Source organism: Babesia bovis (assembly GCF_000165395.2).
Source record: "Babesia bovis T2Bo chromosome 4 map unlocalized Chr4_1, whole genome shotgun sequence".
Lineage (NCBI taxonomy): Eukaryota > Apicomplexa > Aconoidasida > Piroplasmida > Babesiidae > Babesia > Babesia bovis.
This window is the reverse complement of record NW_026261571.1, coordinates 495,353-520,556: the sequence shown is the minus strand read 5'-3', so window position 1 is coordinate 520,556 and position 25,204 is coordinate 495,353. Positions and strand designations below refer to the sequence as shown.

The following is a 25,204-nucleotide window of genomic DNA, read 5'->3' as shown; positions in this document are numbered from 1 at the left end:
GTGTCTGGAGGTAGACAGGTGTGCTCTATTCAATAGTGTTGATACCCTACAGTTTAATTTTCCTGGTTGCGTCAGTTTACCTAATAACATGAGCTTCGAGCTCTATAACATATATTCTCGGGGGCTATTTATGTTTTTTGGTGCTCGTCGTTGGATACGTCACTGGGCTAAGAAGCGTCACGTTCAGAGTACTCACTATTCAATTGTTGATGGTGATTCTTCTATTTACCGTCAGGTTGTTCCTGGTGACTTGTTAGCGAACCGTCGTCGTCTTCCTAATCGCAAGCTACGTGCTCGAGAGTTTCGTTTATCACTTTGCGGGAATGGATTATTTCGTCTTCGTGCTCCCTATCCTCCGAATGTGAATGTAACTTTGCCTCCATTTCCTCGTAACGTATCTGGTAATCAATCTGATCCTCAGAAGATGGGTCACGTTCAATTTTTGCAACAATATAAGGGTGTACAGTATGTAACATTGAAGCGTCTGGTTCCTTATCCTCGTGGCAACAATGCCTACAGCTTTGATGTGAACCGTATTGTAACTACCCCTAGAAATTCTGGCAGATAAGGTCTGTCTTACATTGTCTTTCTACTAGTAACGTGGTGATCAGTCTAATTGTTGTAAAGGTAGAATGTATTCAGATCGGTTAAAACCTTTGTTACCGTTGTTATTACAACGTGTGGGTTTGGTCAAAAGCCCTGATGTCTATGGTACTATTCACGATCTTTCTAGGATTACATCTCTCAATGTTGCAGGTTTTTGGAAAGTTTCACATAGCACTCAACCATGGAAGTCCAGGGTTATGCCTGACTTAACATTGGTTGCTGATGACAGTATACGTGGTATTTGTGTTTTATGCTACCGTATATGTCAAAATCAGGGTAGTTTGCATGATCTTTACCATCGCAAGGACTATATCTTGGGTAACATATCCAATTTTGGTATTGATGAGTTATTGTTATTATGCTACACTATGTCTTTGTACATCCATCCTTATTCTCGGTGGTTCAATGTGAATCACATGGATTTGACTAGTTTGCTTATGGCATGTCACTATCGGCTGGTTTCATTGTTACCTAAGATGACGGCTGAGCAGTTCCGATCGTGTTTAATACTGTTTAACACGATTGGAGATCGTTATCCTGTTTTTACTACTTGGTCTAATACGTTTACTGATACTGTTATTCGTTTACGGGATGGTTTGTCTAAGGTCATGACATCATCTGAATCATTTGGGATCAGGTCTCGTTCTCACGAATCAGATGTTCAGAAGCTACCTAGTCGCGTCCAGTCTGTGTACCGCCAGATATATCCATATTTTGAAGCTGTCAATACTCGTTTCCATTCCAGTCGCATGTATATCTCATGTGTCATAGAGGCTGGCTTCACTTTACATCGCTGGCAGCCTGAATCATTTACTGAGCTTCTCAGTAAGATATGCGTCCTGGTTAAAACACAGCTATCTAACGCCAGTTTGTTTTCTTTGAGCTCGTTGTTACGTGCTGTGATTTTACTTCATGACAGTAGTGTTCATCTTCCCGGTGTTGTTCAACTGGAACCATCTGATGCTGGTATCCTTGCTACTAGGTTAAACGAGCTTTGTGTAGATTCATATATTGTGCTTCCTGATCATGACGGGGAGTTGTTATTACCAGAGAATGCAGAGCAGGTCATTACTCGGCTACTATCAGTTTGTTTGGACACGGCATCTCTACGTAGCCTCATTGGTAGCCTAGAAGTTTTGGATGCTTTGGGCATGTTAAATTCGGATTTGTGTACTCTCTATTTGCCTTATATCGCAACATGTTTGATTACCAAGGATGTATCTATTGACCATGTTTTGGATTTGTTACAATTATTGCCCAAAGGCTGTTGTTACATTCCATTTTGGTGTCTGCACATGTCACTTTTAGATTGTGTATCCCCTGGTGTTATATCAACCCAGGTTGATTCTTTAGACAGGCTATGTACTAGCCTCTTAGTCCTTATTGACAATCTTAGGGGTGACTTCCTGGGTGAATCTCATGTTACCTCTACGGACTCTGATGTTTGTCGTTGGGTTTATAAACTGGATGACATATCGCTACTCAACGTGACTAACGTTGATTCCATGGAGGACATAAATTCATTGGCTTATATTATGAATAATCGTTTTAACATGTCCATAGGTAGCACTGGGTTTCTGGATCATTTGCTTTCGGTGTTACGGCGTCTCCATTTGACTTTGGGCGATGCTATACGAGCGTTAGATTCAAGACCTGATGTTTCCTCAGATGCGTTACTCGATTCTGGCTACGGGGCCGATAGTTCGGTAATTGCTACATCACGCCTCATAAGTTCACACGTTGCTTTGGGTGAGCGTATAGATAGTTTTGCGTGCGATGTTGACATCATGTTATAAATCATACTATTTAGCATTACGGTGCCAATACTCCTACTGCCACTAATTGTGGCACTTCGCTTGCGAGCCATGGTGCCAGCTACACGTCGTTATAATTGCTTTATACAACTTACCCCTAGTGCCAGTCCATGTGTTATTCCATATTTTGGCACGTTTTTTTGCCACAGCGGTGCGAAGTGCGCGTCTAGACATATACTTCCTCCTCTGTACATTTTAGCTGTTTTTCCATCGAGGTCTGGTAGTACTATATCCGGTGGCGCATTTGGGTAAGCCGCTGGTATCTATACGTGATGACTAAGTGGTTATTCTCCAAACTTACGTTTATTTCCAGTCGAAATTTGTACGTTTTCATGTTATGTACGTGCCAGCATTCTCCGAACCACCTTTATATATTATATCCAGTATATTTCCCACTTACTTTGTACCCTTATCATCACAGTCTATGGTGAACCATTCTGTATCATTGGCTTTATTTTCTTCTACGTATTGTATAAGTGCGTTAAACTCTTCGTTTAGTCTTTGTTCCCATTCTGCTGGTGCATCTACTGGTCCCGCATTTGTTGAGCACTGCAGGATTCCTTCTGTGTTCGTTTGTGTGTTACGTTCTTCTGTCATTTCTTTAACGATTAGATTGGTATATCCGCTACTGATGCCTTTAGGAATGGGTATATGTGTGACAGTCCCTGCTGGATACTTGCTATTGATCGTGCACCTGTAAATAGTACGTTCCCGCTAGTGTACACATTTATGGTTATTGCTTCTTCCTTGGTTCCTTCTCCTTCTAATGACTGATTATTATTTTCATTAGACCATACTCTATTGACTGGTGCTTCGTCTATTACTTTTTTTTTCTTTTGTTGCGTGTTAGGTACTGTTGCTTTCCCCTGGTGTATCTATGGTTATCATCACTTAGTGTCAATATATATTCTTACCGTTCGTTTATTATTTTGCAATGCTGTTGTGATGAAGTGCCTTATATTTCCTTTGAGTGGTCTATTTATGGTTGGTGTGTTGTTCACTGTTGGTCTTCGTATAGTTTGTTGTATTACTGGTGCTTGTTTTTCGGGTGACACTTCATTATCCATTTCCTCAAAGCTGTCGCTGCTATCTGTTTCTATTGTATCCTTTTGGTTGTCTTCTTGTGTATATGTGTTGGTATTTTGATTTCCATACATTGGTTTCAGCAGTGTTACTATGTCGTACATGACCACTGGAGCCTTGATGGGCATTCTAAAACGCACTCCTGCGAACCTTGAAGGGTCGTATGTGGATCCTTTGCATCGTTTTACGAACGTCTGCAGTACAATTGGTGAAGGGTACTGGTACACCGCCAGTATATTTGTGATGTAGAAGTTTATTATTCTTGCTTTTTTGTTGATTCTTTTTTTGATTGCTTTACATAATTTCCACAGTGCCACTGCCACTGATATGATGCTCTTTCCACCTGTTAGTGACAGTTTTCCGTTGCTGAATATTGATGCTTTCACGACATTGTATTTGTCTGTATATATCTGTATCATATTGATGTTTATTTACCTATTTCACTGTATCTTTCACTATAACTGTATGCCAGTTCTGGAAATCTTTTTGCGATGATTCCTGGCAGTATGCTTGCCTTTTTTGTATTTCTTACTGGTATATGTTCTATACCTGGGTAGTTTCTTGAATCTGGTAAATTCGTATCTTCACTTAGGTGTAATGCTACTCTAATGTCGACCCTTGCGCAGGAGAACTCCTGCGGGTCGTATATTACATTTCCAAGTTGTTTTGCCACTTCATCCAGGTTCAATGACACTCCTAGATCCGCACATGCTGTAACGTTATGCACATATATAGCGCTAGTTTCGTCTAATGTATTATATATATCTGTTTCGCTGGGATATACATCGTGGAAGTTCATTGATGTCGGCGTTCCTATCATCTGTGTATATGTGTATTTATACCACTTTTATGCAATATACAGCTATATTTTAGATGGGTTTCGCTATATTATGCGTCAGCATATTTAGGTGTGCTTGAGTATTGTGGAATCTGCACTCTACACATCAGTAGTGGTCACAATCTACTTTTTCGAGTTTGAATTTTAGAAAATCGTTGAGATTGTATTTACACCCGCATCTATCGTTGATGATTTGGTGTGTATTGAAGAAGTATGTTTTCAATCTTTCTGATCGTTTTGACCCTTTAATCTGTGTGCAGATGTAGTTCATCTCTATTGCCTTTACCTGTTCCTTTCTTCTATTTTGTGCGTCGTGGCGAACATCAGATTCTATATCTTTTGCTAGTTGTATTTTTAATTTTTCCAATGCGATTTCTTTATTTTTGCTTTGTGTTCTGTTTGTGTTTCATATTATGACTTGTTCATACATACCTTTCTTCTTGTGATTCTATTCTAATTCCCGTAGGTTTATGCGTTAATGCGGCTGCTGTTTCTACCTGTTTCGTGGTTACATAGATTGTTTTCTACTACCTTATTGACATTTTGTCCTCCTGCTCCGCTTGATCTACATGTTTTCCATTCTATATCTCGTGGGTCTATGACTATTTTGGCCAGTATATCTTCGTATTTAGCTTTTGTTAATTCTGTTGGCAGTACTGCTACTGTAGCTGTTGATGAGTGCATTCTTCCCTATATATTCTATCTAGATAAATCTGTATACTTACTGCCTTTTCACTTGTTGGTACTCGTTTGACTTGGTGTATTCCAGCTTCACGCAGAAATCTTTCTTCTAGGCCGGTGCATCTGTTGCTTCAGTATCATATATTGCAATATCTTACCCATTTTCTCTGAATTTATCATCATCACCTTGTATGTGTAGTATTATAATACTCCCTATCTGCGTGGATATCTATGTACTACTAGAATCTTACATTCTCTTCTTTTACATTACACTTTTTATTTTGACAGAATTTTTTGAAAGCCTGTGTTATTTATGGTCCATATATCATATTTACTTACCTTTGCTAGTTCCTGTGCCCATGTATTAGCTTCGGTGCCACCTACTCCTGGGCGTATTTCCACTACCACTTGTGCGTTGGTTGCGCTAAGTCGTTGTTGTAGACATCGACGTATCACTGGTTGCACGAATGACACGGTATACCTTCTACGACCTTCTTGGTACCTCAGGGCATGTACTAGTTGTGTTGATGCCCATATAGCTATTACACTATGATTTAAGTGCTTGAATGGTATGACTATTTCATGTCGTGTCGTTGTTACACACAATAGATTCCAAGCGAGAAGCAGTACACATATACATTGATACATTTATATTTGTTTCAATATAAGTGTTTCTGATGTTGTTTTATGACAACTCTGTTGTTTGTTATGTGGCACATTGGCACCGCTGTAACTGGCGGTATTGCTTGTTTTGGTGTACTGTTGTTAGTTGTAACTACATTAAAGTAGCTTTGCGTTTTATTCGTTAGTTGTTTTATTATCTCGTGATAACAGCGACTTTAAATATCTCACTAGTGTTGGTAGGCTGTCTATCTTCCTGGTATGTCCATATTTATCCTTTAGCGGTTCCACTTGGAACGATATTCCTGTAAACATCTTATCATCTTCATATTCAATTGTTCCGCTGGTTTGTTTTTTTGTATCGTTAATTAGTTCATAATCTGCGTTTGGTATATTTCCTTTATTCTTTTTATTTGTTACATCAAGTTTTGATTGCCATGTATCCATTGGTTGCAAATCTCCTGTATCGTCCCATTCTCTATCATCATGCCACGAATCTGATGTAACCATTTCGTTGTTTGATATTGTTCCTTGGTCATTTACAGTCACATTTGGCGTCGTGGTACCACTTGACTGTAGATGTACTCTCATTTTTACGCTCCCCGCTCTTTTGATTCTATCGTTGAAATGGTCTGTATGTATAAGCGGAAGTGCTCTGCAATCGCAGCTGAGTCCTGTGTCTATCAATCTGTTTGCCAGTGCCATGGCTGCTGGCAATAGTTTGACGCTACATGAAGTGATGACCACATCTACCACTTGGATTCCCTTGTTATCATTGGAATCCACATCATATGGTCTTGGTCTAACGGCATTGCATAATGTTTCTAGAATATACTCTGCGTAGCAGTGTTGCTGTCCATCATCATTGATGACAGTACCTCCAATAACTACTATTTTTTTTGTTGGTTGCTCTATGTATCCAGCGAACATTGGGTAATCTATAGATCCTTCGCAAAGCGAGGCTACTTGTGATTCTGTTATAAAATCCATATATATTTTGTTTTCAGGTTGCATATCCTTTATCATGATGGCTATTCCCAGGAGATGTAGCATTCCTGTGAGGTACTGTTCTTGGTTTAGGTATATACTGGTTGCCAACATATCTGTGTTATCGTTTGTTTGATCCTTACGGTTGCAGACTCTGTAGTTGCATGCGCATAAGTTATCAGGGAAGAATATGGTTAATTGTGCTTCTACTTTTTTGAACATGTCTGCCAAGTGGGTATCGAAGCTTCTTGTGGTTGATGTCACTATCGCTTGCATTTGGAGTAGTGCTTCTGGTAATGTTTGTCTGCGTCTTAGTATATCTGCCATGGTAGCAACTAGTTTTTCATCAACTGTGTCATTGCATACATTTAGGTCGTTCAGTAGTTTCGAGAGTGTAAATTGGTTAACGTCCATGATTGCCAGGTTAGTGTATATGTGATGTGCCTTTTCTATATCGGTACTGAATGCCAATGCGATGAACACTACCACTAGTGGTGGTAGTTGTATTACCATGGTTATGTTTTCCCCCAATGGCAATGACTTCAATGACTCCATAGCGGTGTTGATAACATCGCATTCTATACCTATTTGGCGTTGTTTCGCTTCTGGTACAGGCATCGCTCCTTTTGTTCTTTTAATTCCCAGTTGTGTATATGTCATTTGTTGTTTACTTGGTGGTAGCACGCAACTATACATTGCTGCTATTTTAGTCCCATGTTTAGTGTATATTTGCGTTACATTGAAGCATCTGTAGTATAATCTGTATTCATTGTTGGTGATATACTTCAAGTTTTCTTCAACTGCCTTGATAATGTTATTTGGTAGTTTCAGCAGGGTATTCGTTTCATCTAATACTGTGACTATACCGTTACGTTCTGTGTTTTGTGTGACTGGGTATAGTACTTGTGGTGACTCCACGATTACTGATCTTTTTCTCATGAATGTTTCAAGTCCTTCTATTACTGCTGCCATGACAACAATTTCCTTGATGGGTACATCCGCTCTAAGTCTTGTAACATCTGCCTTCCAACCTCTTTTCAACATGAACTTGAGTGCACCCACTGCTTCTTCTGAGCTTGGGTTTTGTAGTCTTCTTAGGTATTGGTTGTACAGGTCACTGTTCATTACTGGTGGCACCAATGTTTCGCTTAGTAGTTCAACTGCTGTTGGTTTGCGTCCTGGGCTAACTAGCCTCAGTATCGTTTTCAGTATAATGTTTGGTGTCGAATGTGAGAAGTATGGTGGGAATTTTTGTGTATTAATAACTGTAGTGAACATTTCTTTGAATTGTTTTTCCTCTAGTGGCGGGTGCCACATTCTGAATAGCAGCACTCCTAGTGCGAACATATCTTCCTGTTGTGCCTCAACATCTGAGCAATTCTCCATTTCTTCGTAGTCTATAGGCTCTACACCGAACGCCAACGGGTGGTATGCAAACAGTTCTCGACTCAGTTGTTTACTGTAATCCCTACATTTACACTTGTTATGGAGGCAGAAGAAGTCCTTATGGCAGAACTGTCTGAGTAGTCGTGCTACTCCGAACTCGCATACTTTGACTCCAGCTCCTTGTGCATTTGAATATACGATTACATTTTTTAGTGACAGTGCTTGGTGGTATGCGTTGTTACTGTGTAGATATGCGAGTACATCAAGTAGGTGTCGTGTGAATGTCCATATTAATTGTGGATTTTTGTAGAGTCCATCTGTTTGTATCACTCGATTTAATGTTTTCCCATCGCAATGTTCCATTTGTATATACAACCTGCGTCTGATTACAGCTTCATCAAGTAGGAATTCTATGTATCCTGGATCGTCTAGGTTATTACCTTTCAGCAGCATGTCGTGCATCCATAGCTCTAAGGCTTCATGTTCTGCGGGTTCCGTTGTTACTACATTTGCTGTTCCTGTGGTCAAAGCCTCTGCTCTTTGCATCAGCACTTTTACCTTTTCATGTTGTTGTACCTTTTCTACCCAGCAGTGGTAGTATCTTCCCAGGCTATTATGTTGTAAACGTGCTAGTGACGCTACTGTTGCCACTAGTTGTTGTACTATTACATTTCTCCTCATTTTAAAATGTTCACTTTCTTCTTTTGGTGTGGATATATCTCGCTGTGTTTTAAGGACACAGAAGCTGGGTAGTTCATATGTTCTCAGTATATACATATTCTGGTCTAGTGCATGCCTTGCTTTTAGGAACTTTGAGAATGGTGTTTGTGTCATTGTGATAGCGTCTGCAAAATCTTGTCTGTATCTTTCGATGTTGCTTGACATTGTCATTGCGCTTAGCATTGTGATGGTCCTTGTTATTGCCATGCTAGTTTCAGGATCTAGTTGGCATTCTGCGTTGTGTTCTGGCTTATTGCTGGAATCAATATCAAGGCGGGTATGTGCCGAACTATGATCGATGCTAGCATTTTGAAATTCTGGTGTTTCATCGTATGACCATGTCCGTTGCGATATCAAGTTGCCTGGTGTCTCAGTTCTTCCGTATGGCTTCCACAATTGCTCTTCACTGGATATATAGCTCCTCTGTCTTCTTAGGTTATATGCTGTATTATCTTTTGTGTTATCTTCATTCATTTTGAGTCCACCTTCATACCACAGCGGTGCTTGTATCAGTGACTGTAGTGACCATCCGGCTATATCAACGCTTGATGAGTACATTTCTCGTTCTACCATGGTGGTATCATTAAATGATCTAATCCCTGTTGGTGTAATATTCATATCCATACTCCCTGATTGTGTTTTCTCGCTTTGTTGCCCGCTATATACGGGTCTACCACTGTACATTGGCGATTCAAATCCTGACTTTGTATATTTATCTATATTTCCATATCCTGGTTTCCGTTCACTATCCGTCACTTGTTCACGCATGGATTCGCTGAATGTAATTGCCAGTGCGGTACCTGTATCATCCCACAGCTTGTACAGTTTTGCGTGTACATCGCCTAGCATTTCGTTAAGGCACATTGTGGCATTGAATACGCATGCTCCGTCATCAGTATTGCTGATAACATTTTGTATACGCTGCACTACTTCCTGTACTGTGGTCTGTGACAGTGCCATGTTCATTACTATAGACAATCCTGGTGGGTTTTGGGGGTATTCCGGTGGGAATGTAACTTCTATGAAGCTCTGTGGCATTTCCAGGTTTCGCGAGTAATCACCGTGGTATGGCGACACTCGAAAGCCCACTTTTACCAGATTTGCTGCATCAAGACAATCACTGGAGTGTGTGTTAAGCTCGATACTAGTACGAACTGTTAGTTGCGATAGCAGTGATGCATATTCTTCAACGGGGAAGATATCATCGGCCAGCATATGCTGCGGTATCCTTCCTCGTTGTAGCACTGTAGCTGGGAAGAAGATGTAATGCAGTGCATGTATTTCATCCAGCTGAGCTTGCAACTCAGCTGTCAGCTCTTCGTCTTCCATTTTCTAGGTGGATGTTAGTGCATACATCTGGAACAGGTTGTCTACTTTGGACTAACTTCTGTTCATTACTTTGCCACCCTAGGCCAACTTTCTGGACCACCATCGAAATATCATTGATCATTTCATAGCGTTACTTTGTCGTTTCATTTGGTTAACATATTGACTGGCTTCTGGTCACGGAATTCAAGGCTCGTAGTGTGTGGATGCAGTATCTGTACACCTTTGTGATTTGCGGAAATTCGTGGCCGCCAAACAGAAAGGCGGTATTAGATATTAAGATATATGCAACATCTCGGTGCTGGACACATTAATATATCGGTGGCGGTGTTACATTAAGATACACATAGAAGGCAGGTATCCTTACAACACTGATTCCTGGGACTACTTTTAAAGGTTTCTATTACCATTTCAGCCCTTTGGCAAAGCAATGATGATGCCTATGTTATGATTTGGTATTGTTACGTTCAAAGGTGTCACCTGTGACACCCATGAGGAAGACATGGGAATTGGATCCATTACACATCGGTTACTTATTCATGATCTTGGACATTAACAATCTGATAAGGATTCCTATGTTAATTTATCTACTGGATTTTTTCATTATGTGATTATAAAAACTAGCCTACAGGCGGATTCGAACCACCGACCTTTCGCTTACTAAGCGAACGCTCTAACCTACTGAGCTATGCAGGCCCAGTTATTTTCTTGAATATTTCTATGATACATCGCGTATTTTAGACATCTTCCTATAAGGGTCCTACTTTATCATCTACCAACATTTCGTTATATATTTCTTTCATTCTATTCTTTTCATTATATATTACCATCACTTCCGTCCTTGCTTCATAGTGGTGTATATACTATCTATGATGGCAGTGAGCTTGGAATCTACACATTGGAGTATGAATGGTCACTGGGATGGTCTTTTCTGTGCTGGTACGCACATCTTCAATTCGACTATCCGTTTTGATTCTTTGGTTGTTACATATTCCGTGGTTGATATTTTGTATTGATGTGCGAAGATGTCATACCTTTCAATGTGCACCTAGACATTTGTATGTGAGCTTGGCACATGGTTTTTTGGGTTTTCATGATGTACATATTAGTTCTGTTCCTTTACGGCCACTGGCTAGACAACGTAATGGCGTGCCTGTATTAAGCGCTGCTAATGATGACACAGTTCAGGAACTTGGTCAATTGGCTCAAGAAGGCAACTATTCCTCGGACTCCGATCAATATGAAACTAGTTCAAGGTACTACAATGATGGCGCATCTGAGGATACAGATGACCAAAGGTCACTATCTGGGTTATCTGATGATGCTATGTTATCCCAAACTACTAGTGGTATTCAAATAGATTCAAATCAAGCTCCTTTTGACACTAATGACGATGACAGCGATATCTCTAACGGGTTACCCGTTGAGACCCATGAGGCTAGCGTTGACTCCATGGTTGAGCATGCTTTTTCCAAGGAGTCTCTTCCTGCCAATTTATGCATAATGGTCCCTCACTGTCGTGAGAAGTTGGATTTTTTATCTTCGACCGTACAGCGTTTGGTTAATTACACAAGTGAACCTCGCAATGCGCCACATATACTTTATGTCTTAAGGAGGATAAAGAACATCCACGGCTTTGGTTATCGTTACGACCGTTTTTGGGATCGTCTTGGTAGTTGTAACATGCTCAACTCCAGCTGTATTAATATCCATCCTAACAGTTTAATGACCATTGCTGATGTTGACACACTATTTCGTGTTTACAGCATTTTGAACACTAGTGACCTTAGTGATCCCTGTGCTGTTATCTCTAGGATCAGGCAATCGTTTGCTAACCGGCTTAATTGTAATCCTAAGATGGATTTTATGCTGTCTAATGATGAAGTTACAGATGAGAATGCATCTGTATTTTTGGGCATTCTTAAACCGCTATTGGATTCCTTTTTCATACCACATTCTGATTTGCCTAGCCGTACGTATCTCGATGATGACATACCTCTTCAGAAGGAATCCTTGTTATCTCAATTGCATTGGCAGCGTTCGTCCTACCTCTCTCCAGATTTAGCGGCATCACGTCTGATGCTGGATGAACCTCAGAAACGTATTTGTATAATGGACGGTTTTGTTCTGAATGGAATACAGGACGATCTCGAGTGGAACGGCGGCACATTTGACTTTTTGGTGACTACTTTGCGTCCTGGATGCCAGGTTATTGCATTATCTCCTAAGGTCTTCAATCCTCAGAACTTGGCTCAATGGCTTCGTAGGTACGTGGGTCCCATGCAGTTTGTCATGGGTCGCAAGTTTCCTGAGGTCCGTGTATTTTACAATGGGTATAATTTCGACCCCTTTGATAGCATGCAACCATTCCGTTATGCCAAAACTGCTTTAGACACTCTGGAAAAAACTCTTAGTGGTTCTTCTGGGTCTTTACAGCAATTATTTCAAAGTGACATCACCAATCTGTCTCCAACTAATTACCCCTTTAACCCGCAGTTTGAGTTAATGGCTAAATCTATAATGAAGGACCTTTTGGCAAAGGCTGGCATCGACACTTTGCGCAAGCTGACTCATTTCAGCCGTGGTGTTTATGACTACGCGAAGCGCTACTTGCCTGGGAAGTCACTTCACAACCCTGATTTATGTCCTGCAGGGGTAGATACTGGTGATAAGATGACAATAGAGGCCTTTGTCGATCAGCTGATAGATTTAAAGAGCAACCACTTGGGTTCCAAGTTGGTGCGTTTATTGAATTTGGACCATGTGATCAATTCTGATTTGTCTAACCACGTATCTCAGGTTATTAACCGTGTCATAGAGGATGGTATATACCCTGCTGTTATTTGCTGTCCAAAGACGCAACCTTTTGGTATATACCGGCGCCTCTTCATGGAGATGTTGCCTGTGATGCCTCATGTTGATAACGACATCACTGCTTTATTTGGCCATTCTGACATGGCATTGTTCCGTAGGGGTGTTGCTGTAGTTACTACTAATACTCACCCCGACATTGCTTCTTACGTCTACAGTAACGTGGAGCAGTTCAAGATTGTTTTGACCTCCAGTGCTATATACGGTGGTAAGCACTATGTATACCACTTTCCTAGTTATAATGAAATCAGTCCACTTTGGGCTCGGCGGCGTGCACTTTCTTTGGGCAATACGGTTTCTGGTGCTGAGCGTGTTTCTATATTTGCGCTTCCGCATACTTATGTACTCCACTTATTGCGCTATATGCTGGGTCCCTTGATGTTGGATTTCCATTGGTTATCTCCAGGTGTATCCATGGATCGTTATCGCAAATCTTTGGGATCCGAGCCCACGGCTACTCCGGAGTTAATACAAAGCCTGGACAGATCATCCTTTATGAGATTCATGGATGATCATGGTCGTAAGTACACAGAAACGCCGTTGGGAACGCCTATGGGCAATTATATGGACTACAGGTCTGAATCTCAGGTACCTATAGCTTACCAGCGGGAAATCGGTGTGTCCGATCACTCGGAATCACCCAGGCAGTTACATCGCAGCGAGCCTGGTGTCTATCGTGCAGCAGATTTGAAGGTACCCAGGGCTCGTAACATGCTGGAGCGTCATGTACATTTGGAATCCATGGAAGGTGCTCTTAGGGAGGCTGGTGTTGACATTGAGGAATTTTACCGCCTGGACAGGAAGAAGAAATATGAAGATAAATTCATTGAGTACCTAAGATCTCGTATATATTCTACATTGTTATACAAGCAGAAGGATGTCCACATTGTATACAAGACCTTAGGTTTAAGCGGTGCACGTATCCTTGGTATTGACGGCGCTGAATACACGTTAGTCTGGATGGGACGCGATAATAATATTTTCGTTCCAACAATTACTATAGGCAACCGCGTGAAGGATACTATCTCTAGATTCTGTGAGGATAATAAGCATAACGAGTTCTTTGTTATACTCAAGGATCAGAATAGTTACATATTCACTCCTGCCATGTTTATAAAGGACATTGTGTCACTTCCCAAAGCGGATCGGTTACACCATGAGGTGATGCTATGGTCCTCTAGGGGTGCTACATCAATACGCATGGCGCCCGGAACGCCGGTGGGAGCATTACCTGATAAGTTGGACTACATGTGTCTGGGTCCCGATGAAAGCTCCCTTCGGAAGCTTCCTGGGACCATTGACTCTCGCGCCATTTTACCTCCGGACCTCTCTAAAATGGTGGATCGGGCTGTAGACATGCAAAGGAATTCATGCTTGGCTGAGTCTGAGATGATGGCTATGGCCATTGATAAGATACTGGCAACTCCCAGGATAGGTGCCAAAACCCCTCAAGAGGCTTATAAACTGCTTATATCTACTCGTGAGATGTACAGAAATCGTGCACTTGGTGGATTAGAGCGTTATTTATCTGATCGTGAGGGTGTAAGTCGTGTTTGGGGCCGCAGGCCTGGTAGTGTGTCTCAGTCTGTAGGCTCACTTAAACTTGGTTTTGATCCCCGTAATACCGGGGGAACAACTTCAGTATAAATATTGCCAGTTCTTTTCAGTTGTTATAGTATTCCATAGTTGTGTTAATGATGTATGTCTTGAGTGGCCTGCTTAATTACATGAACGGGACCGTGGTAAGTTGGCTGTTGTCTTTACACACGGGTGTAATACTTATTGTCCATTGAAGTATCAGTTTTTATAATGCCATAGGACTTCCACGGGCAGATGTTATGCGAGGTTTTGATGTATGCCATATTGATCACGGGCACGCTCGTGGGAACTTATATTGGTTTCCAGCATCAGGATTTCACATTAACTCTATTCTGTCTTGGGATCACTACTGCTATTTGTGTTGCTGTAAGTGCTGGGTGTTATTACTAATGGCTATAGGTATGTACTCCTGGATGGCCTTTTTTCTGCAGAAATCAAATTAAGTGGAAGCCTGTGAGCTCTAGGAAGTAAATCGCATTATTATTAGTTATATTCTATAATGTCTATTTCATTGGCTTTGACAAAGTTGCCGGTGAATGTCAGTGGTTGCGAGTAGCAATGTAACACTTGCGTTAATACACCTCTTACTTTTTCTGCATTCTATATCCTAGATGATAACTATAGAATTACTGTATATTATAAAATGTGTATTTTATAGTGTATTACTGTGGCTGTGGTTGGATTCAATGTTGGCCCACGAGTGGTCGCACCCACGTTTAACGTTGGCTTGATCACCGATATTTTAACGGTCCTTCTAGTTAGGGTCACATAGATGAAAACTCACGAGTGGAAGCAGGGTTCTTCTGGGAGGAAGTCTGGTGGTACGGACGACGAAAACGTGCCTCGTGACTCGGGCGTCGGTCACGGGTCTAGATATAGGGACTTTGACCATAAGCGTCGTGGACATTCCGATTACAGGGATGGTCATTATCAGAACAGTTCCAGGCGTCGTTATGAAGATCATACTCCGGATGGTTACCGTAGGTACTATGACAATGATGACCACGTTCGTCATCATCGGTATGCTGACCGAGATTATTATTCGGAATCTAGGTCATATCGTGGTAGTCGTCAGAACCATCGATCTTATGACGATGATCGTGATGACTATGAGGAATCTCGGTCTTATAGGGGCGGTCGTTACGAGGAGGTGACCAAGTATCGCAGGACTGTGGATCACTATGATGACCGTGACCAGTACTCTGACCGTTACGACCGCTATGATCGTTATGACGGTTACCGTCATTCACGTCGCAGCTTCTCGCCACAGACTCCGTACTCCGACCGTCGCAGTCCGAATCCTCGTAAGGTTTACTATTCACCTCCACCGCCACCACCCAAGGAACCTCCAGCTAAGCACGCTCAACCTTCGGATAGCGCTCAGCAGAAACCTGCTAAAACCAAGGGTGGCGGCAACCAAGAATCTGGCAATACCGGTCGCAATGCTGCTAAGAACCGCCCCGAGTCGAAGGCGGCTGAGACAGCTGAGGCCACTGACGATGGCAAAATCGCTGATCCCAGGGTCGGTCGTAACTTGTACGCTGCGCGGATGACTACGGCACTCGACATTGTAACTCTCCCCAAGGTGCCGCCATCTGAGTCCTCGTTGGATTCGCCCCCGTTTGAATTGGGCACTCATTGGAACGCCATTAAGCCTGGTAGCAACTTCTTTTGCACTCCGTTGGAGCGCATTAACGCGTACTTATGCTCAAGTCGCTGTGAGCTTGTACAGGAGTGGTGGCTCAAAGGTAGGTGGGACTAACTATGTATATATACTCCACAGGCACCCTGTCGTTACTGATGATGGGCATTCCCAGGCACTGGCGTCCCAGTGAAGTGCTCGTCTACATAATGGAGGCTTACGAAAAGCTGCTTGATTGGGATGAGGTAATACCTGACAGCATGATGTCAGCTTGCGTTGACGTTGGTGACAGCCACAAGTTAAAAGGTTACCATGAACAGTGGTGGGACAAAATCGGTTTGCAGAAGTTTGTACTGCTCTTTGGCGACTCCGGCATTGCGGTAAATGAGTTACCGTTAATGTTTCCGAAGACGGGCGACACCAATAGCAAGACTGTGGTGAACACAGACCCACCTGATGCTATGGGCCTGTTGATATTTAATTCAGAAATCAAGGCAATGCAATTTTGGGCCACCTTTTCAACGAATGCTATTAGGTCATACCCATCTACCATTGTTGTATGTCCCGACCCATCAGGTTGGCGTATATACACCGAGGCTATAGCGCTTTGGTTTAACGCTGAATCTCTGACCCAGGTAGCCCAGGCTCAGCTTAATAACTCCTTTGGTGTTAACAAGGCTAACGAAGACCTTTTATCGGTTTTGACTAATAAGTCCCAGGATGATCACGGTCCTAAGCAGAAGCCCATATCACAGCTTACCTTTGTATCGCCCTATGTAGCTTGCCAGGAGGATGCCAACCAAATTGCCAATGCGTTGACTAAATCGGGTATTAAGTGTATGTACCACAAGCCATCTAAGATCATGTCGTTGCAATTTCCTAACGAATCATGTTTTTCTTCTATGGCAGTATGTCATCGTTTCTTTATATCACCATCTGGATCGCGGGTACACTGTTGCTTTATCAATTGCTTGAACAAGTTCCTCCCGTTGGTCAAGCGCACCAACGTTGAGCACATATCCAATGCTGTGGAGAAGTGTAAGACCACTCCGCCCAAACCCTGCAAGTTCAAACCACCTTCGGTGGGTATCGTTGCCATTAAGGCTGAGGGTACTTAAGTCACTGGGTACAAGAATTCACTAAAAAATCTTTTTATTGGTATAACAATGTCATAAATGCGAACATCGAGTAACATTAATGAAGTACGTATAGCACCTGTTACGGTGTTTCTATAGCTATAGGAAGATTTCAGGCTACTGTGCGGTGCGGTCTGGCCTTTACTTGCCTACATACTCGCTCCACGGCATCTCTCCTTGTGAATCCTACAAATGCCCACCCGTTATCTCCCTCGCAATTTTCGCAGAGGTATACTTCAACGTCTCCATAATGCTCAATCTCGGATCGCAGCGTGTTCTGTGATAATATATACAACAGCTACAATCGTTTGTGTACCCATGCAGGCCAGCGATAGCCTGGGTAATGCTACAGATACACCATTTGCACACTTACCGTATCCATGCGTGTTGGAATTCCAACTATGAACATCCTGCTGCTTGGGTCAATTCGGTTCCCGTAAGATGCGTTGAACCCGCTCTCACGTTGTTTGATGTCTGTCATTGTTACTAAATAGTTATTATATCAACTGGTATACTTTAGGGTACCGTTGTGTCAGCATGTTCAGTAGTGCGCCCGGCGCGATGGTGGTCCTCACTCATCTGCATATACGCATACAACGTCCTCAACTTCCGCATTTTCTATTAGTGAGTCCATTTCCATTTGCCACTGTGCATTTACGGCTTCGATGCGGGAGTGTATGCGTTCTCGTACGCTGCGCAAAGTTTCAATCACGGTGGCGCGCTTGTCACGGCGATCCGACACCGACATACGCTTCAACAGGGACACCATTGCGCCTAGACAGCTAGTTACTCGCTTAATTTGGTTAACATCATTCTCACGTTGTTTTTCTAGATCACCTTTAGCTTCGGTTAGACTGGTAACTATCTCAGATTCCAGTGCTCGGTACTCCCGAAACGTGCATTCCAGCGCCTCGAGGTAGCACTTTTGGAATCCAAAGTAGCGGGCGCACTGCGACCAGATATCGCCGTTATCAGTGATATGCTTGGTAATTGTATCTAGGGTACGAGCTATAATTCTCTGCGTTGCATGGTTGCGATCAAACTTCGTGGAGGCGTCCACCAGGAACGCCACCATGAGTGGGTCAATAGCACTCTTCTGTATACAGTGACGCCAGTGGATACCGACTTACCTTTCCCAGGGATATCAGCTTTTCCATAGCGAAGCATACGTTCTGTATATCCCGGGACTGTAGCGAGATGTACTTGACAGTGTAGTAACATACCCTAAGGGCTATACGCATCCGGATATCCCAGAACTCCCACTTGTTCCCGTTATGCTTAACTGCTTGCTCTATGCATATAGTTGCTTCCTTCATGTTACCGATCTGAGTCCACTATATCCCTGGTATACAAACTTACATTCAGGTGGGCACTGCACATATTCGCCCAGGCATCGTGGCACGACGGATTCATGGACACCACTCTGGCAAACACGGATATGGCACGCTCCAGAGAGCCTTTCTTCAGGTAGCAGCATCCTAGCATGAACTGGCTGCTTTCTCGCATAGGGTTAATGGATAACGCCAGCTCCAGTGAAGCTATTGCCTGGTCCAAATCGCCCTTGTTGAAGTAATATGAGCCCAGGGTCCGTTGCGCACGAGCGCAACGGTGCTTGGAAACCTCCCAAGCAGTTTTGTAATGCGATATATCACCTTCTATGTCTCCTAGGAAGCACCACAGCAAAGCACTGGGTGCTGTCTTCAGCTGTTGGTTTACCTACAGCATCTAGTAACTAGCAGATTAACATACCAGCTCGAGTGCGTCTTTTTTACGTCCTACTATAATTAAGCATTGTATTGCATCCTCCCACATATGCAGCTGTTTGTAAATTTCGAATGCCGTGAGGAACGACCCTATAGATGACATCCTCCTTGCAATTTCGCGCTTTATACCCCAAGCACTAGGGTACCATACATTCCAGATGTACTCCAGACGTGCTCCGGGCGCTGCACTGGGCTCGTAGTACGCATCACTCAGCTTGTATAGCTGCAAAGTTGCACGTTCAACTGTCTTGGTGCGATGGTATTCAGTCTTGCAGCGCACCCATAGTGCGACTGAGGTTAACAGCCACGATGTGGTTGCAGATACATTATCTAGGCACCGTACAACAATGGCGTTAAGGAACTCCAGGTTCAACTCATCGCTCTCGGGCGTTGACTTGAGCATGTGGAGCGCGTGGCATAGCAGTAAGCACTGCTCAGCCAGTGACAGTTGCGATTCATCCGCTTCCTCGGATAGTCGGGGCCGCTCCAAGATATCACTATCGTCGTTTACTGATATTAAACCGATATTTTCGGGCACACTGGCGTTACCATGTTCATCTTTGGTCCCACTAGGTCCATTATCATTGGATCTATCTGTTACCAGTACCAGCTGTGCTGTTTCCCGCACTTGGTGCTTTCGACGAATACCCAGCTTGCCCGTGAAGGTATAGCCAAAATTCAATGTACTTGAGGCTATGTTTAATAATGAATCGAATAGCCTCGACATGTTGTAATAAGGCAGCCTTACGCCAAGCTCAAGTATCAGGAGTGGTCGTAGGTACCCAGGGCACTCGAAACGCGATACTAGATCTGGCTTAATGGAGTTGGCCAAGAAAGTCATTCCAGTTGATACCGTGTTTGGTACATCAACGGAAGCAATGTTCACCTCCTTTAGCAACAAAGGGTCACAAACCGATATGTTGAAATCCTGCGGCAGGATGCCGCAAGATTTCAACGATTCGCCAAAGTCGATAACGCAAGTGCGAAACAGTGTTGGACATGGGTTCAGGGTGCTGTTTCGCACGATGCGCTGCCATATAAATGCCACACGACCCTGCCATATACCAACGGTATTTAGAGTACTACTCTCCTTAGTAAGCACGGAGTTACTCGATAGGCCCTGACCAACGATTGAACCGTTTAGGCAGCCCAGGAATGCCAATGCAGCTACAAAGTATGGTGAGCCGTATACGCCACTGTATACAGTCTCACCATCTATTTCCAAGGCATCCAATATGGATGCCACTAGCGTGGCGTAGCCACCTTGTTCTAGGTCGATATACCTCAAATCAGGCGACCCTAGGATACACCTCTGGGTGTACTCTAGGGATACCTTCTCTATAGCAAAGGCTGAGAATGAGGCGCCCTTGTCGGTAACAGATCCGTAGGTATCGAGTGTAACGTCATTGTCACTCGGGTCTTCAATTGCTTTGTTGCTGTAACGCGATGCGAGATGCTTATCCGATTCACTGGAACATCCACATGGTGGCCCTAACCAATTCAACCTGATGAACGTATTCAGCAGTAGAACTAGCCCTGCAAGCACGTAGATACGCTCCAGGCCCTGTTTGGAGCCGTTACTAATGAACTCATGTACACGGGAGACCAAATGATCGTACAGGGTTTGGCATGATATTGCAACGGAAGGGTCAACATCCAAAAAAACAGATTGGCCCATACATCTGTCTAATAACGTTACACCTCGGTACACATCGCCCTCAGCGGCAAATGTTACTAGATCTAGTAGGTCACTATGCCCGGAAGCGATGACGTCATCTTTGATATAGGATATTGCACGCTCCCTGGATTCCTTACACGGAGCTAGGAGAATGAGCTCCAATTGTGGAATCATGGCACCATTGCAGTATGATTCCATCTAGTAATATATACAGAAGATGCGATATATCCACTGGAGTATGTATTATCCACGTTTAACCGGGGTCATGGGGAATCTAACACAAGCATCGAGGTACATTGGCAATTGATTACACATTTTATAGAATGTAACACTATGATACCAATCAGGTGTTTCTACAGGGTACCATATATCAATGTTCCAAGGATTGGCCATTGTTCTGCTGATGCTCAACATAGATATGTGTCCCATGTTAAACAGTTCAGGATCAAGGGATACCCCTTCGAGAAGGTGAGAGCGCCTAAAACGGAGTGGTACAAGAAGGCAGAAGCCATTTTTTTGGCGGAGCGAGCTCGGGTACCGCAGGGGCTAGTTGGCAGATGGCAACCTGAGGACCTATCGGAGTTAGATCCCAGAATAACGCAGGCGTTAAGCTTGAAGTGCGCCAGCGGGCGGGAAATACGCCGGGCGCGTACGCTGCTACTCATGAAACATTTGCAGAAGGAGCCTTTTGACACGGGAAGTGCACCAGTTCAACGTAGGTTGTGGTCTATGTAGACATAATATACACAGTTGCGTGCGTATCGGAGAAGATACTTAACCTAAGAGCGCATCTGATAAGGCACCCTAGGGACAATTGCAGGAAGCGCGCAATGGCAATTTTGCTCAGTAGGAGACACAAACTTATGAAACGACTGTACAACGAGGACTTTGAGCTATACCAGTATGTTTGCAAAGTGCTGAGTAGGTTGTAATATATAGTGTCTATATTATACAGAAATAAAATGCGTGCTATTCTCCGTTCCGGACTCAAGAAACCGGGCGAAGGTAGGAAATCCAGGCGGGTAGACATGCATCCATGCTCAGGCGGTGAATACCATCGGGGTAGATGGAGATATATGTAAATTCCTAATAAGACAGAAGCTATGGTGGGGTATGTCGAAATAATACCGAAAAAAACAACCAATCAGGGAGGTTTAGACCACGACCTATAGCCCTGCCCTCGGGCAAGAAAGTGGCCTATACGAGGCATCCGATAGAACCGCCACCGCACGACTTCAACAGTAGGTACATTGAGTAAATACTAAGGATCCCGTAGGACCCAAGGTACATAAAGACCAATTAACACCGGCATGGCCTTACGGGCTAACGCCTCAGAGAATCGCAGGGAGATATGTTATTTACAATCCTACAGCTCCAGGTGCGGGTTACTGCCCTGTACCAATCCTTTTCTAACAAACCGTTGCATCCAGTGCAGCGGGGGTACACATACATCTGGAATAATCCCCAACACAACAAATGCACTTTATATATAACATAGAAAAATTTTGTACATATAAACTGGTGTTAGTATCCTGTGTAGGCATCGTTGGCCATCACCGTCATCAGTGGGGGACCAAGTTGGGACAGGGAAGGGAGTGAACAAAATCGGTAAATACACATTAGATATCTAACACAAAGTGTTCCGTTGGAGAGAAGCATAAAATACCAAGGTAAGATTCAGCAAAATATGCGATAATACCCCTGAGGCCGACCATGGAGCCACCTTGGTCCCGAAGGCACGACACCATATGTTGTATAATTGCGCTAATATTCTATAGAAAGTAGGTGAAAATGAAGACCACTCTCTCTTCTGACACTTTGAAAATTCCTGATGGAGGTAGGTCGCGATTTGTCCGTGATTCATGGCTATACAGTCACGGTTACCGTGAAGTCCAGAAAGGTTACCGTCAAGGGTAAGTACGGTGACATTACTCGTGACTTCTCGCACGTGCCCATTGAGTTGAGGCTTTCAAAGGACCAGAAGACTATCATTGCTATGCAATGGTTCGGTACTAAGTCCATGATCGCTACCATTAGGACTGTCATGACCCACATCAGCAACATGATCACTGGTGTCACTAAGAAGTACCAATACAAGATGAGGCTTGTACATGCGCACTTTCCTATTAACTCCAACATTACTGATGATGGGAAGACTATCGAAATCCGTAACTTCCTTGGTGAGAAGCGTGTGAGGGTTGTGAAGGTTCTTCCTGGTGTTAAGATCGAGAAGTCAGAGAGCGTCAAGGACGAGATCATTCTCACTGGTGTCGATGTGGAGAATGTCGGAAGGTCTGCTGCTCTCATCCACCAATGCGCTCTCGTCAGGAACAAGGACATTAGGCAGTTCCTTGACGGTATCTACGTCAGTGAGAAGGGATTGGTGGACCAGGAGGCTTAACTCATGCCCTAATCCTTGTTATACTTTATCTCGTCTATAGGATTACTAAAGTACTGTGCGCATATAGATTATATCTGTGTTACATGGTGAGATGTTGTCTCAAAACATCAGGCAAACGTTGACCCAAACCCGGGGTCACCGTATATTCTGCATACGTTGGTTACCACCTTCACCAATTGCCAAACCGATATGGTGGATTGGAACGCTCCGTTGAAAACCGGGTACGGAATACGGCAGGTGTATGGAAAATTCTGCAAGAAGCAGATGCGCGTGGGTCCTACAAACAGGCAACCGCACAAAACAGCCATCATGGTACTCAGTACGTGTATCATGATGACGAAAATCTCGTATGCCATGTGCGATCCATTTCGAATGTAGGAGCACAGGTTGATCAGTATTTCCAAACCGTCGCAGCTGGCCTGCGTGGAGCACGGGGTATCAGTTTTGACGTTCACCTGTTGCGATAAGGTCTTCACTTGATTGAAACGATCTAAATTAGGCTTCACATAAATGTCGTGGACCTCGTTGAGCTGTGGATATATGCACCAATGAATGCAGACACGTACCGCGTTGAACTGCTCCTTGATCAACTGTACCAGAGCCCTTGATATGCGATGTTCCCTATCCACCTGAACGTAATGAAACCGTGACTCACTACCTACGGTATCCGCACTTGTTCTATACTGGCTGGCGAACTCATCACCCAGGTTGTCGGTGATATGGGCCTGTAACAGTTAAACGGTGACCTAATACCTTACATGTATCCCGGGGTCATCCATATGCGTCTCACCGTGTTCAACATAGCTGCGGCAGATATCAGTAGATGCACTATTGACGAACCGCTTCTCAAAATCTGCGATCATATGCCTGTAGACAGGGTTATAAGTCATCAATAAGACCAACCTGAAGAATGTAACCTCGCGGTCTGCACATCTGTTAAGGAGCAATGGCACCACCTACCTCCATATGCTTCTTTCAATGCAGACTCGACCTTTTGGATATCTGTACATCATACAAGCTTGATACACACACACTTACACTCAGGGCCGAATACGGCACCAAGGGTTACGCCCACAAGGTCCTCCTTTGGGGAATGGGCGAATTCCACGAGCTTTGCGGCATCTGGCGCCCTGGATAGTACCACATCGAGGCAGTGCAAGGATATCACGATGAGAATGTGTACGAAGGACAAAAACGACATCGGGCACACACCTGTTACCAAAGCGTGATATGTAATATAGGTATCACGCCCATTAAGATACTAGGTCAAATACACACATTATGGATCTGTATGGGTAATGACCTTCGTTACCCGGCGCGCGACACACATGTATGGCGTGATGTGCATAACACACACTAGATAGATAAAATACGTGTATTAAATTTAATCCGAGTTGAATTTATTGTTAGCAGCAGCTGACAGCAAAGCTAGGTCATGCTGTATCTTCCAGTGACGAGTGCCCTCGGGCTTGGATGGGTCGTGGTATGAAACGGGGTTATCACTGTTTGAGTTCTTGTAAAATAACTCCGATGTGTAAATCTCCTTGTCTTTCTGTACACAACGTTAATCACACGGCATGTGTCATGGACCAATTCGTTGCCGTAGGCAGTAGTTAGAGCCATATGAAATGAAGCAGTACATTTACTAAACGCCATAGAAAAACATACCTCACGAATGTATTGGTACATCATTAGTGGAGGGAAGAATATCCATGACTTCCTGCAAATGACACCTAACTTGATTATGCGAGCGCGCATCTGCGGAGTCGCGGTACGATAGCGTAGAGCGCGGAATGGCGCTACAATTACGTAGGCTATGGAGCTGAAAACACCCATGGTGCCAGGATTTTAGATGGTATTCTGCCGTAAGGTACTACCGTCTATTTCACGGTTTACCCGGCGCTTAAAACGCCAGTACCGCCAGATGATTGTTATAGTAATATATAAAACGTTCCTGGTAATTTATATGACTAGTTGGTCAGTATATATCCTATTTTTTCGTTGATGGGCTCCACATGGGGGTGTCGGAATCCATCTAATGGCGATAACGGC

The 25,204-nt window shown here is 43.5% G+C and overlaps 15 protein-coding genes across 15 annotated transcripts; 7 read left to right on the top strand and 8 right to left on the bottom strand.

Annotated features, from left to right (window-relative positions):
* The first annotated feature begins 68 nt into the window (after positions 1-68).
* Positions 69-598, top strand: BBOV_IV006192 (uncharacterized protein). Its single transcript, XM_051767578.1, has one exon. The coding sequence runs from the start codon at positions 89-91 to the stop codon at positions 566-568; it is 480 nt and encodes a 159-aa protein (XP_051623672.1). The 5' UTR covers positions 69-88; the 3' UTR covers positions 569-598.
* A 19-nt stretch (positions 599-617) lies between these two features.
* On the top strand, positions 618-2,427 carry BBOV_IV006190 (uncharacterized protein). Its single transcript, XM_001610497.2, has one exon. The coding sequence runs from the start codon at positions 633-635 to the stop codon at positions 2,400-2,402; it is 1,770 nt and encodes a 589-aa protein (XP_001610547.2). The 5' UTR covers positions 618-632; the 3' UTR covers positions 2,403-2,427.
* On the bottom strand, positions 2,304-3,047 carry BBOV_IV006180 (Ubiquitin-fold modifier-conjugating enzyme 1 family protein). The gene is made up of 4 exons (XM_001610496.2): positions 2,821-3,047; positions 2,722-2,785; positions 2,516-2,683; positions 2,304-2,481 (listed from the first exon to the last, which is right to left on the bottom strand). The coding sequence occupies exons 1-4, from the start codon at positions 3,015-3,017 to the stop codon at positions 2,419-2,421; spliced, it is 492 nt and encodes a 163-aa protein (XP_001610546.1). The 5' UTR covers positions 3,018-3,047; the 3' UTR covers positions 2,304-2,418.
* On the bottom strand, positions 3,009-4,343 carry BBOV_IV006170 (Transcription factor TFIID family protein). The gene is made up of 3 exons (XM_001610495.2): positions 3,939-4,343; positions 3,335-3,903; positions 3,009-3,295 (listed from the first exon to the last, which is right to left on the bottom strand). The coding sequence occupies exons 1-3, from the start codon at positions 4,321-4,323 to the stop codon at positions 3,029-3,031; spliced, it is 1,221 nt and encodes a 406-aa protein (XP_001610545.1). The 5' UTR covers positions 4,324-4,343; the 3' UTR covers positions 3,009-3,028.
* A 39-nt stretch (positions 4,344-4,382) lies between these two features.
* On the bottom strand, positions 4,383-5,698 carry BBOV_IV006160 (RF-1 domain family protein). The gene is made up of 8 exons (XM_051767757.1): positions 5,362-5,698; positions 5,274-5,324; positions 5,181-5,239; positions 5,067-5,145; positions 4,873-5,031; positions 4,774-4,838; positions 4,628-4,736; positions 4,383-4,591 (listed from the first exon to the last, which is right to left on the bottom strand). Exons 1-8 carry the CDS (start codon positions 5,668-5,670, stop codon positions 4,448-4,450), a joined length of 975 nt encoding a protein of 324 aa, XP_051623274.1. The 5' UTR covers positions 5,671-5,698; the 3' UTR covers positions 4,383-4,447.
* Positions 5,699-5,790: 92 nt separating this feature from the next.
* Positions 5,791-10,090, bottom strand: BBOV_IV006150 (Protein kinase domain family protein). Its single transcript, XM_001610493.2, has one exon. The coding sequence runs from the start codon at positions 10,063-10,065 to the stop codon at positions 5,821-5,823; it is 4,245 nt and encodes a 1,414-aa protein (XP_001610543.1). The 5' UTR covers positions 10,066-10,090; the 3' UTR covers positions 5,791-5,820.
* Positions 10,091-10,936: 846 nt separating this feature from the next.
* BBOV_IV006130 (uncharacterized protein) lies at positions 10,937-14,614 on the top strand. Its single transcript, XM_051767283.1, has one exon. The coding sequence runs from the start codon at positions 10,972-10,974 to the stop codon at positions 14,578-14,580; it is 3,609 nt and encodes a 1,202-aa protein (XP_051623273.1). The 5' UTR covers positions 10,937-10,971; the 3' UTR covers positions 14,581-14,614.
* On the top strand, positions 14,615-15,113 carry BBOV_IV006125 (Microsomal signal peptidase 12 kDa subunit (SPC12) family protein). The gene is made up of 3 exons (XM_051767754.1): positions 14,615-14,675; positions 14,752-14,898; positions 14,932-15,113. Exons 1-3 carry the CDS (start codon positions 14,628-14,630, stop codon positions 15,001-15,003), a joined length of 267 nt encoding a protein of 88 aa, XP_051623639.1. The 5' UTR covers positions 14,615-14,627; the 3' UTR covers positions 15,004-15,113.
* Positions 15,114-15,265: 152 nt separating this feature from the next.
* On the top strand, positions 15,266-17,365 carry BBOV_IV006110 (uncharacterized protein). Its single transcript, XM_001610490.2, has 2 exons — positions 15,266-16,280; positions 16,316-17,365. Exons 1-2 carry the CDS (start codon positions 15,305-15,307, stop codon positions 17,290-17,292), a joined length of 1,953 nt encoding a protein of 650 aa, XP_001610540.2. The 5' UTR covers positions 15,266-15,304; the 3' UTR covers positions 17,293-17,365.
* Positions 17,366-17,375: 10 nt separating this feature from the next.
* Positions 17,376-17,817, bottom strand: BBOV_IV006100 (uncharacterized protein). Its single transcript, XM_001610489.2, has 2 exons — positions 17,684-17,817; positions 17,376-17,587 (listed from the first exon to the last, which is right to left on the bottom strand). The coding sequence occupies exons 1-2, from the start codon at positions 17,789-17,791 to the stop codon at positions 17,423-17,425; spliced, it is 273 nt and encodes a 90-aa protein (XP_001610539.1). The 5' UTR covers positions 17,792-17,817; the 3' UTR covers positions 17,376-17,422.
* A 51-nt stretch (positions 17,818-17,868) lies between these two features.
* On the bottom strand, positions 17,869-20,975 carry BBOV_IV006090 (tetratricopeptide repeat containing domain protein). Its single transcript, XM_001610488.2, has 5 exons — positions 19,060-20,975; positions 18,670-19,026; positions 18,534-18,635; positions 18,441-18,497; positions 17,869-18,406 (listed from the first exon to the last, which is right to left on the bottom strand). The coding sequence occupies exons 1-5, from the start codon at positions 20,947-20,949 to the stop codon at positions 17,882-17,884; spliced, it is 2,931 nt and encodes a 976-aa protein (XP_001610538.1). The 5' UTR covers positions 20,950-20,975; the 3' UTR covers positions 17,869-17,881.
* Positions 20,976-21,044: 69 nt separating this feature from the next.
* BBOV_IV006080 (putative 40S ribosomal protein S15) lies at positions 21,045-22,229 on the top strand. The gene is made up of 6 exons (XM_051767878.1): positions 21,045-21,466; positions 21,502-21,672; positions 21,707-21,756; positions 21,796-21,862; positions 21,900-21,992; positions 22,028-22,229. Exons 1-6 carry the CDS (start codon positions 21,085-21,087, stop codon positions 22,162-22,164), a joined length of 900 nt encoding a protein of 299 aa, XP_051623272.1. The 5' UTR covers positions 21,045-21,084; the 3' UTR covers positions 22,165-22,229.
* A 149-nt stretch (positions 22,230-22,378) lies between these two features.
* On the top strand, positions 22,379-23,179 carry BBOV_IV006070 (putative ribosomal protein L9). Its single transcript, XM_001610486.2, has 3 exons — positions 22,379-22,421; positions 22,530-22,588; positions 22,626-23,179. Exons 2-3 carry the CDS (start codon positions 22,543-22,545, stop codon positions 23,150-23,152), a joined length of 573 nt encoding a protein of 190 aa, XP_001610536.1. The 5' UTR covers positions 22,379-22,421; positions 22,530-22,542; the 3' UTR covers positions 23,153-23,179.
* A 69-nt stretch (positions 23,180-23,248) lies between these two features.
* BBOV_IV006060 (putative integral membrane protein) lies at positions 23,249-24,396 on the bottom strand. Its single transcript, XM_051767913.1, has 8 exons — positions 24,191-24,396; positions 24,113-24,154; positions 24,056-24,077; positions 23,993-24,019; positions 23,911-23,956; positions 23,815-23,877; positions 23,719-23,781; positions 23,249-23,682 (listed from the first exon to the last, which is right to left on the bottom strand). Exons 1-8 carry the CDS (start codon positions 24,351-24,353, stop codon positions 23,260-23,262), a joined length of 849 nt encoding a protein of 282 aa, XP_051623271.1. The 5' UTR covers positions 24,354-24,396; the 3' UTR covers positions 23,249-23,259.
* Positions 24,397-24,518: 122 nt separating this feature from the next.
* BBOV_IV006050 (uncharacterized protein) lies at positions 24,519-25,103 on the bottom strand. The gene is made up of 2 exons (XM_001610484.1): positions 24,821-25,103; positions 24,519-24,704 (listed from the first exon to the last, which is right to left on the bottom strand). Exons 1-2 carry the CDS (start codon positions 24,986-24,988, stop codon positions 24,537-24,539), a joined length of 336 nt encoding a protein of 111 aa, XP_001610534.1. The 5' UTR covers positions 24,989-25,103; the 3' UTR covers positions 24,519-24,536.
* Positions 25,104-25,204: the final 101 nt, after the last annotated feature.

Excerpts from the sequence above, each read along its gene's own strand:
- BBOV_IV006192 (XM_051767578.1), top strand. The coding sequence starts at position 89 with ATGAGCTTCGAGCTCTATAACATATATTCTCGGGGGCTATTTATGTTT.
- BBOV_IV006190 (XM_001610497.2), top strand. The coding sequence starts at position 633 with ATGTATTCAGATCGGTTAAAACCTTTGTTACCGTTGTTATTACAACGT.
- BBOV_IV006180 (XM_001610496.2), bottom strand. The coding sequence starts at position 3,017 with ATGACAGAAGAACGTAACACACAAACGAACACAGAAGGAATCCTGCAG. Across the intron at positions 2,684-2,721 it reads AATTTCGACTGGAAATAAAC|ATACCAGCGGCTTACCCAAA; the intron begins GTAAGTTTGGAG and ends CATCACGTATAG. Across the intron at positions 2,482-2,515 it reads CACATGGACTGGCACTAGGG|CTGGCACCATGGCTCGCAAG; the intron begins GTAAGTTGTATA and ends AACGACGTGTAG.
- BBOV_IV006170 (XM_001610495.2), bottom strand. The coding sequence starts at position 4,323 with ATGATAGGAACGCCGACATCAATGAACTTCCACGATGTATATCCCAGC. Across the intron at positions 3,904-3,938 it reads TGAAAGATACAGTGAAATAG|ACAAATACAATGTCGTGAAA; the intron begins GTAAATAAACAT and ends AGATATATACAG. Across the intron at positions 3,296-3,334 it reads TGCAAAATAATAAACGAACG|ATACACCAGGGGAAAGCAAC; the intron begins GTAAGAATATAT and ends TGATAACCATAG.
- BBOV_IV006160 (XM_051767757.1), bottom strand. The coding sequence starts at position 5,670 with ATGTATCAATGTATATGTGTACTGCTTCTCGCTTGGAATCTATTGTGT. Across the intron at positions 5,325-5,361 it reads GGGCACAGGAACTAGCAAAG|GCTTTCAAAAAATTCTGTCA; the intron begins GTAAGTAAATAT and ends TAAATAACACAG. Across the intron at positions 4,737-4,773 it reads ATAGAATCACAAGAAGAAAG|AACACAAAGCAAAAATAAAG; the intron begins GTATGTATGAAC and ends AAACACAAACAG.
- BBOV_IV006150 (XM_001610493.2), bottom strand. The coding sequence starts at position 10,065 with ATGGAAGACGAAGAGCTGACAGCTGAGTTGCAAGCTCAGCTGGATGAA.
- BBOV_IV006130 (XM_051767283.1), top strand. The coding sequence starts at position 10,972 with ATGGTCACTGGGATGGTCTTTTCTGTGCTGGTACGCACATCTTCAATT.
- BBOV_IV006125 (XM_051767754.1), top strand. The coding sequence starts at position 14,628 with ATGATGTATGTCTTGAGTGGCCTGCTTAATTACATGAACGGGACCGTG. Across the intron at positions 14,676-14,751 it reads ATTACATGAACGGGACCGTG|GACTTCCACGGGCAGATGTT; the intron begins GTAAGTTGGCTG and ends ATAATGCCATAG. Across the intron at positions 14,899-14,931 it reads CTACTGCTATTTGTGTTGCT|GTATGTACTCCTGGATGGCC; the intron begins GTAAGTGCTGGG and ends TAATGGCTATAG.
- BBOV_IV006110 (XM_001610490.2), top strand. The coding sequence starts at position 15,305 with ATGAAAACTCACGAGTGGAAGCAGGGTTCTTCTGGGAGGAAGTCTGGT. Across the intron at positions 16,281-16,315 it reads ACAGGAGTGGTGGCTCAAAG|GCACCCTGTCGTTACTGATG; the intron begins GTAGGTGGGACT and ends TATACTCCACAG.
- BBOV_IV006100 (XM_001610489.2), bottom strand. The coding sequence starts at position 17,791 with ATGACAGACATCAAACAACGTGAGAGCGGGTTCAACGCATCTTACGGG. Across the intron at positions 17,588-17,683 it reads TTCCAACACGCATGGATACG|AACACGCTGCGATCCGAGAT; the intron begins GTAAGTGTGCAA and ends ATATTATCACAG.
- BBOV_IV006090 (XM_001610488.2), bottom strand. The coding sequence starts at position 20,949 with ATGGAATCATACTGCAATGGTGCCATGATTCCACAATTGGAGCTCATT. Across the intron at positions 19,027-19,059 it reads AAAAAGACGCACTCGAGCTG|GTAAACCAACAGCTGAAGAC; the intron begins GTATGTTAATCT and ends TAGATGCTGTAG. Across the intron at positions 18,407-18,440 it reads AGCTGATATCCCTGGGAAAG|AAGAGTGCTATTGACCCACT; the intron begins GTAAGTCGGTAT and ends CACTGTATACAG.
- BBOV_IV006080 (XM_051767878.1), top strand. The coding sequence starts at position 21,085 with ATGATACCAATCAGGTGTTTCTACAGGGTACCATATATCAATGTTCCA. Across the intron at positions 21,467-21,501 it reads GGGAAGTGCACCAGTTCAAC|TTGCGTGCGTATCGGAGAAG; the intron begins GTAGGTTGTGGT and ends TAATATACACAG. Across the intron at positions 21,993-22,027 it reads GCCACCGCACGACTTCAACA|GACCCAAGGTACATAAAGAC; the intron begins GTAGGTACATTG and ends AGGATCCCGTAG.
- BBOV_IV006070 (XM_001610486.2), top strand. The coding sequence starts at position 22,543 with ATGAAGACCACTCTCTCTTCTGACACTTTGAAAATTCCTGATGGAG. Across the intron at positions 22,589-22,625 it reads TTTGAAAATTCCTGATGGAG|TCACGGTTACCGTGAAGTCC; the intron begins GTAGGTCGCGAT and ends ATGGCTATACAG.
- BBOV_IV006060 (XM_051767913.1), bottom strand. The coding sequence starts at position 24,353 with ATGTCGTTTTTGTCCTTCGTACACATTCTCATCGTGATATCCTTGCAC. Across the intron at positions 24,155-24,190 it reads TGCCGTATTCGGCCCTGAGT|ATATCCAAAAGGTCGAGTCT; the intron begins GTAAGTGTGTGT and ends TATGATGTACAG. Across the intron at positions 23,878-23,910 it reads TGGATGACCCCGGGATACAT|GCCCATATCACCGACAACCT; the intron begins GTAAGGTATTAG and ends TAACTGTTACAG.
- BBOV_IV006050 (XM_001610484.1), bottom strand. The coding sequence starts at position 24,988 with ATGGGTGTTTTCAGCTCCATAGCCTACGTAATTGTAGCGCCATTCCGC. Across the intron at positions 24,705-24,820 it reads TGTACCAATACATTCGTGAG|AAAGACAAGGAGATTTACAC; the intron begins GTATGTTTTTCT and ends CGTTGTGTACAG.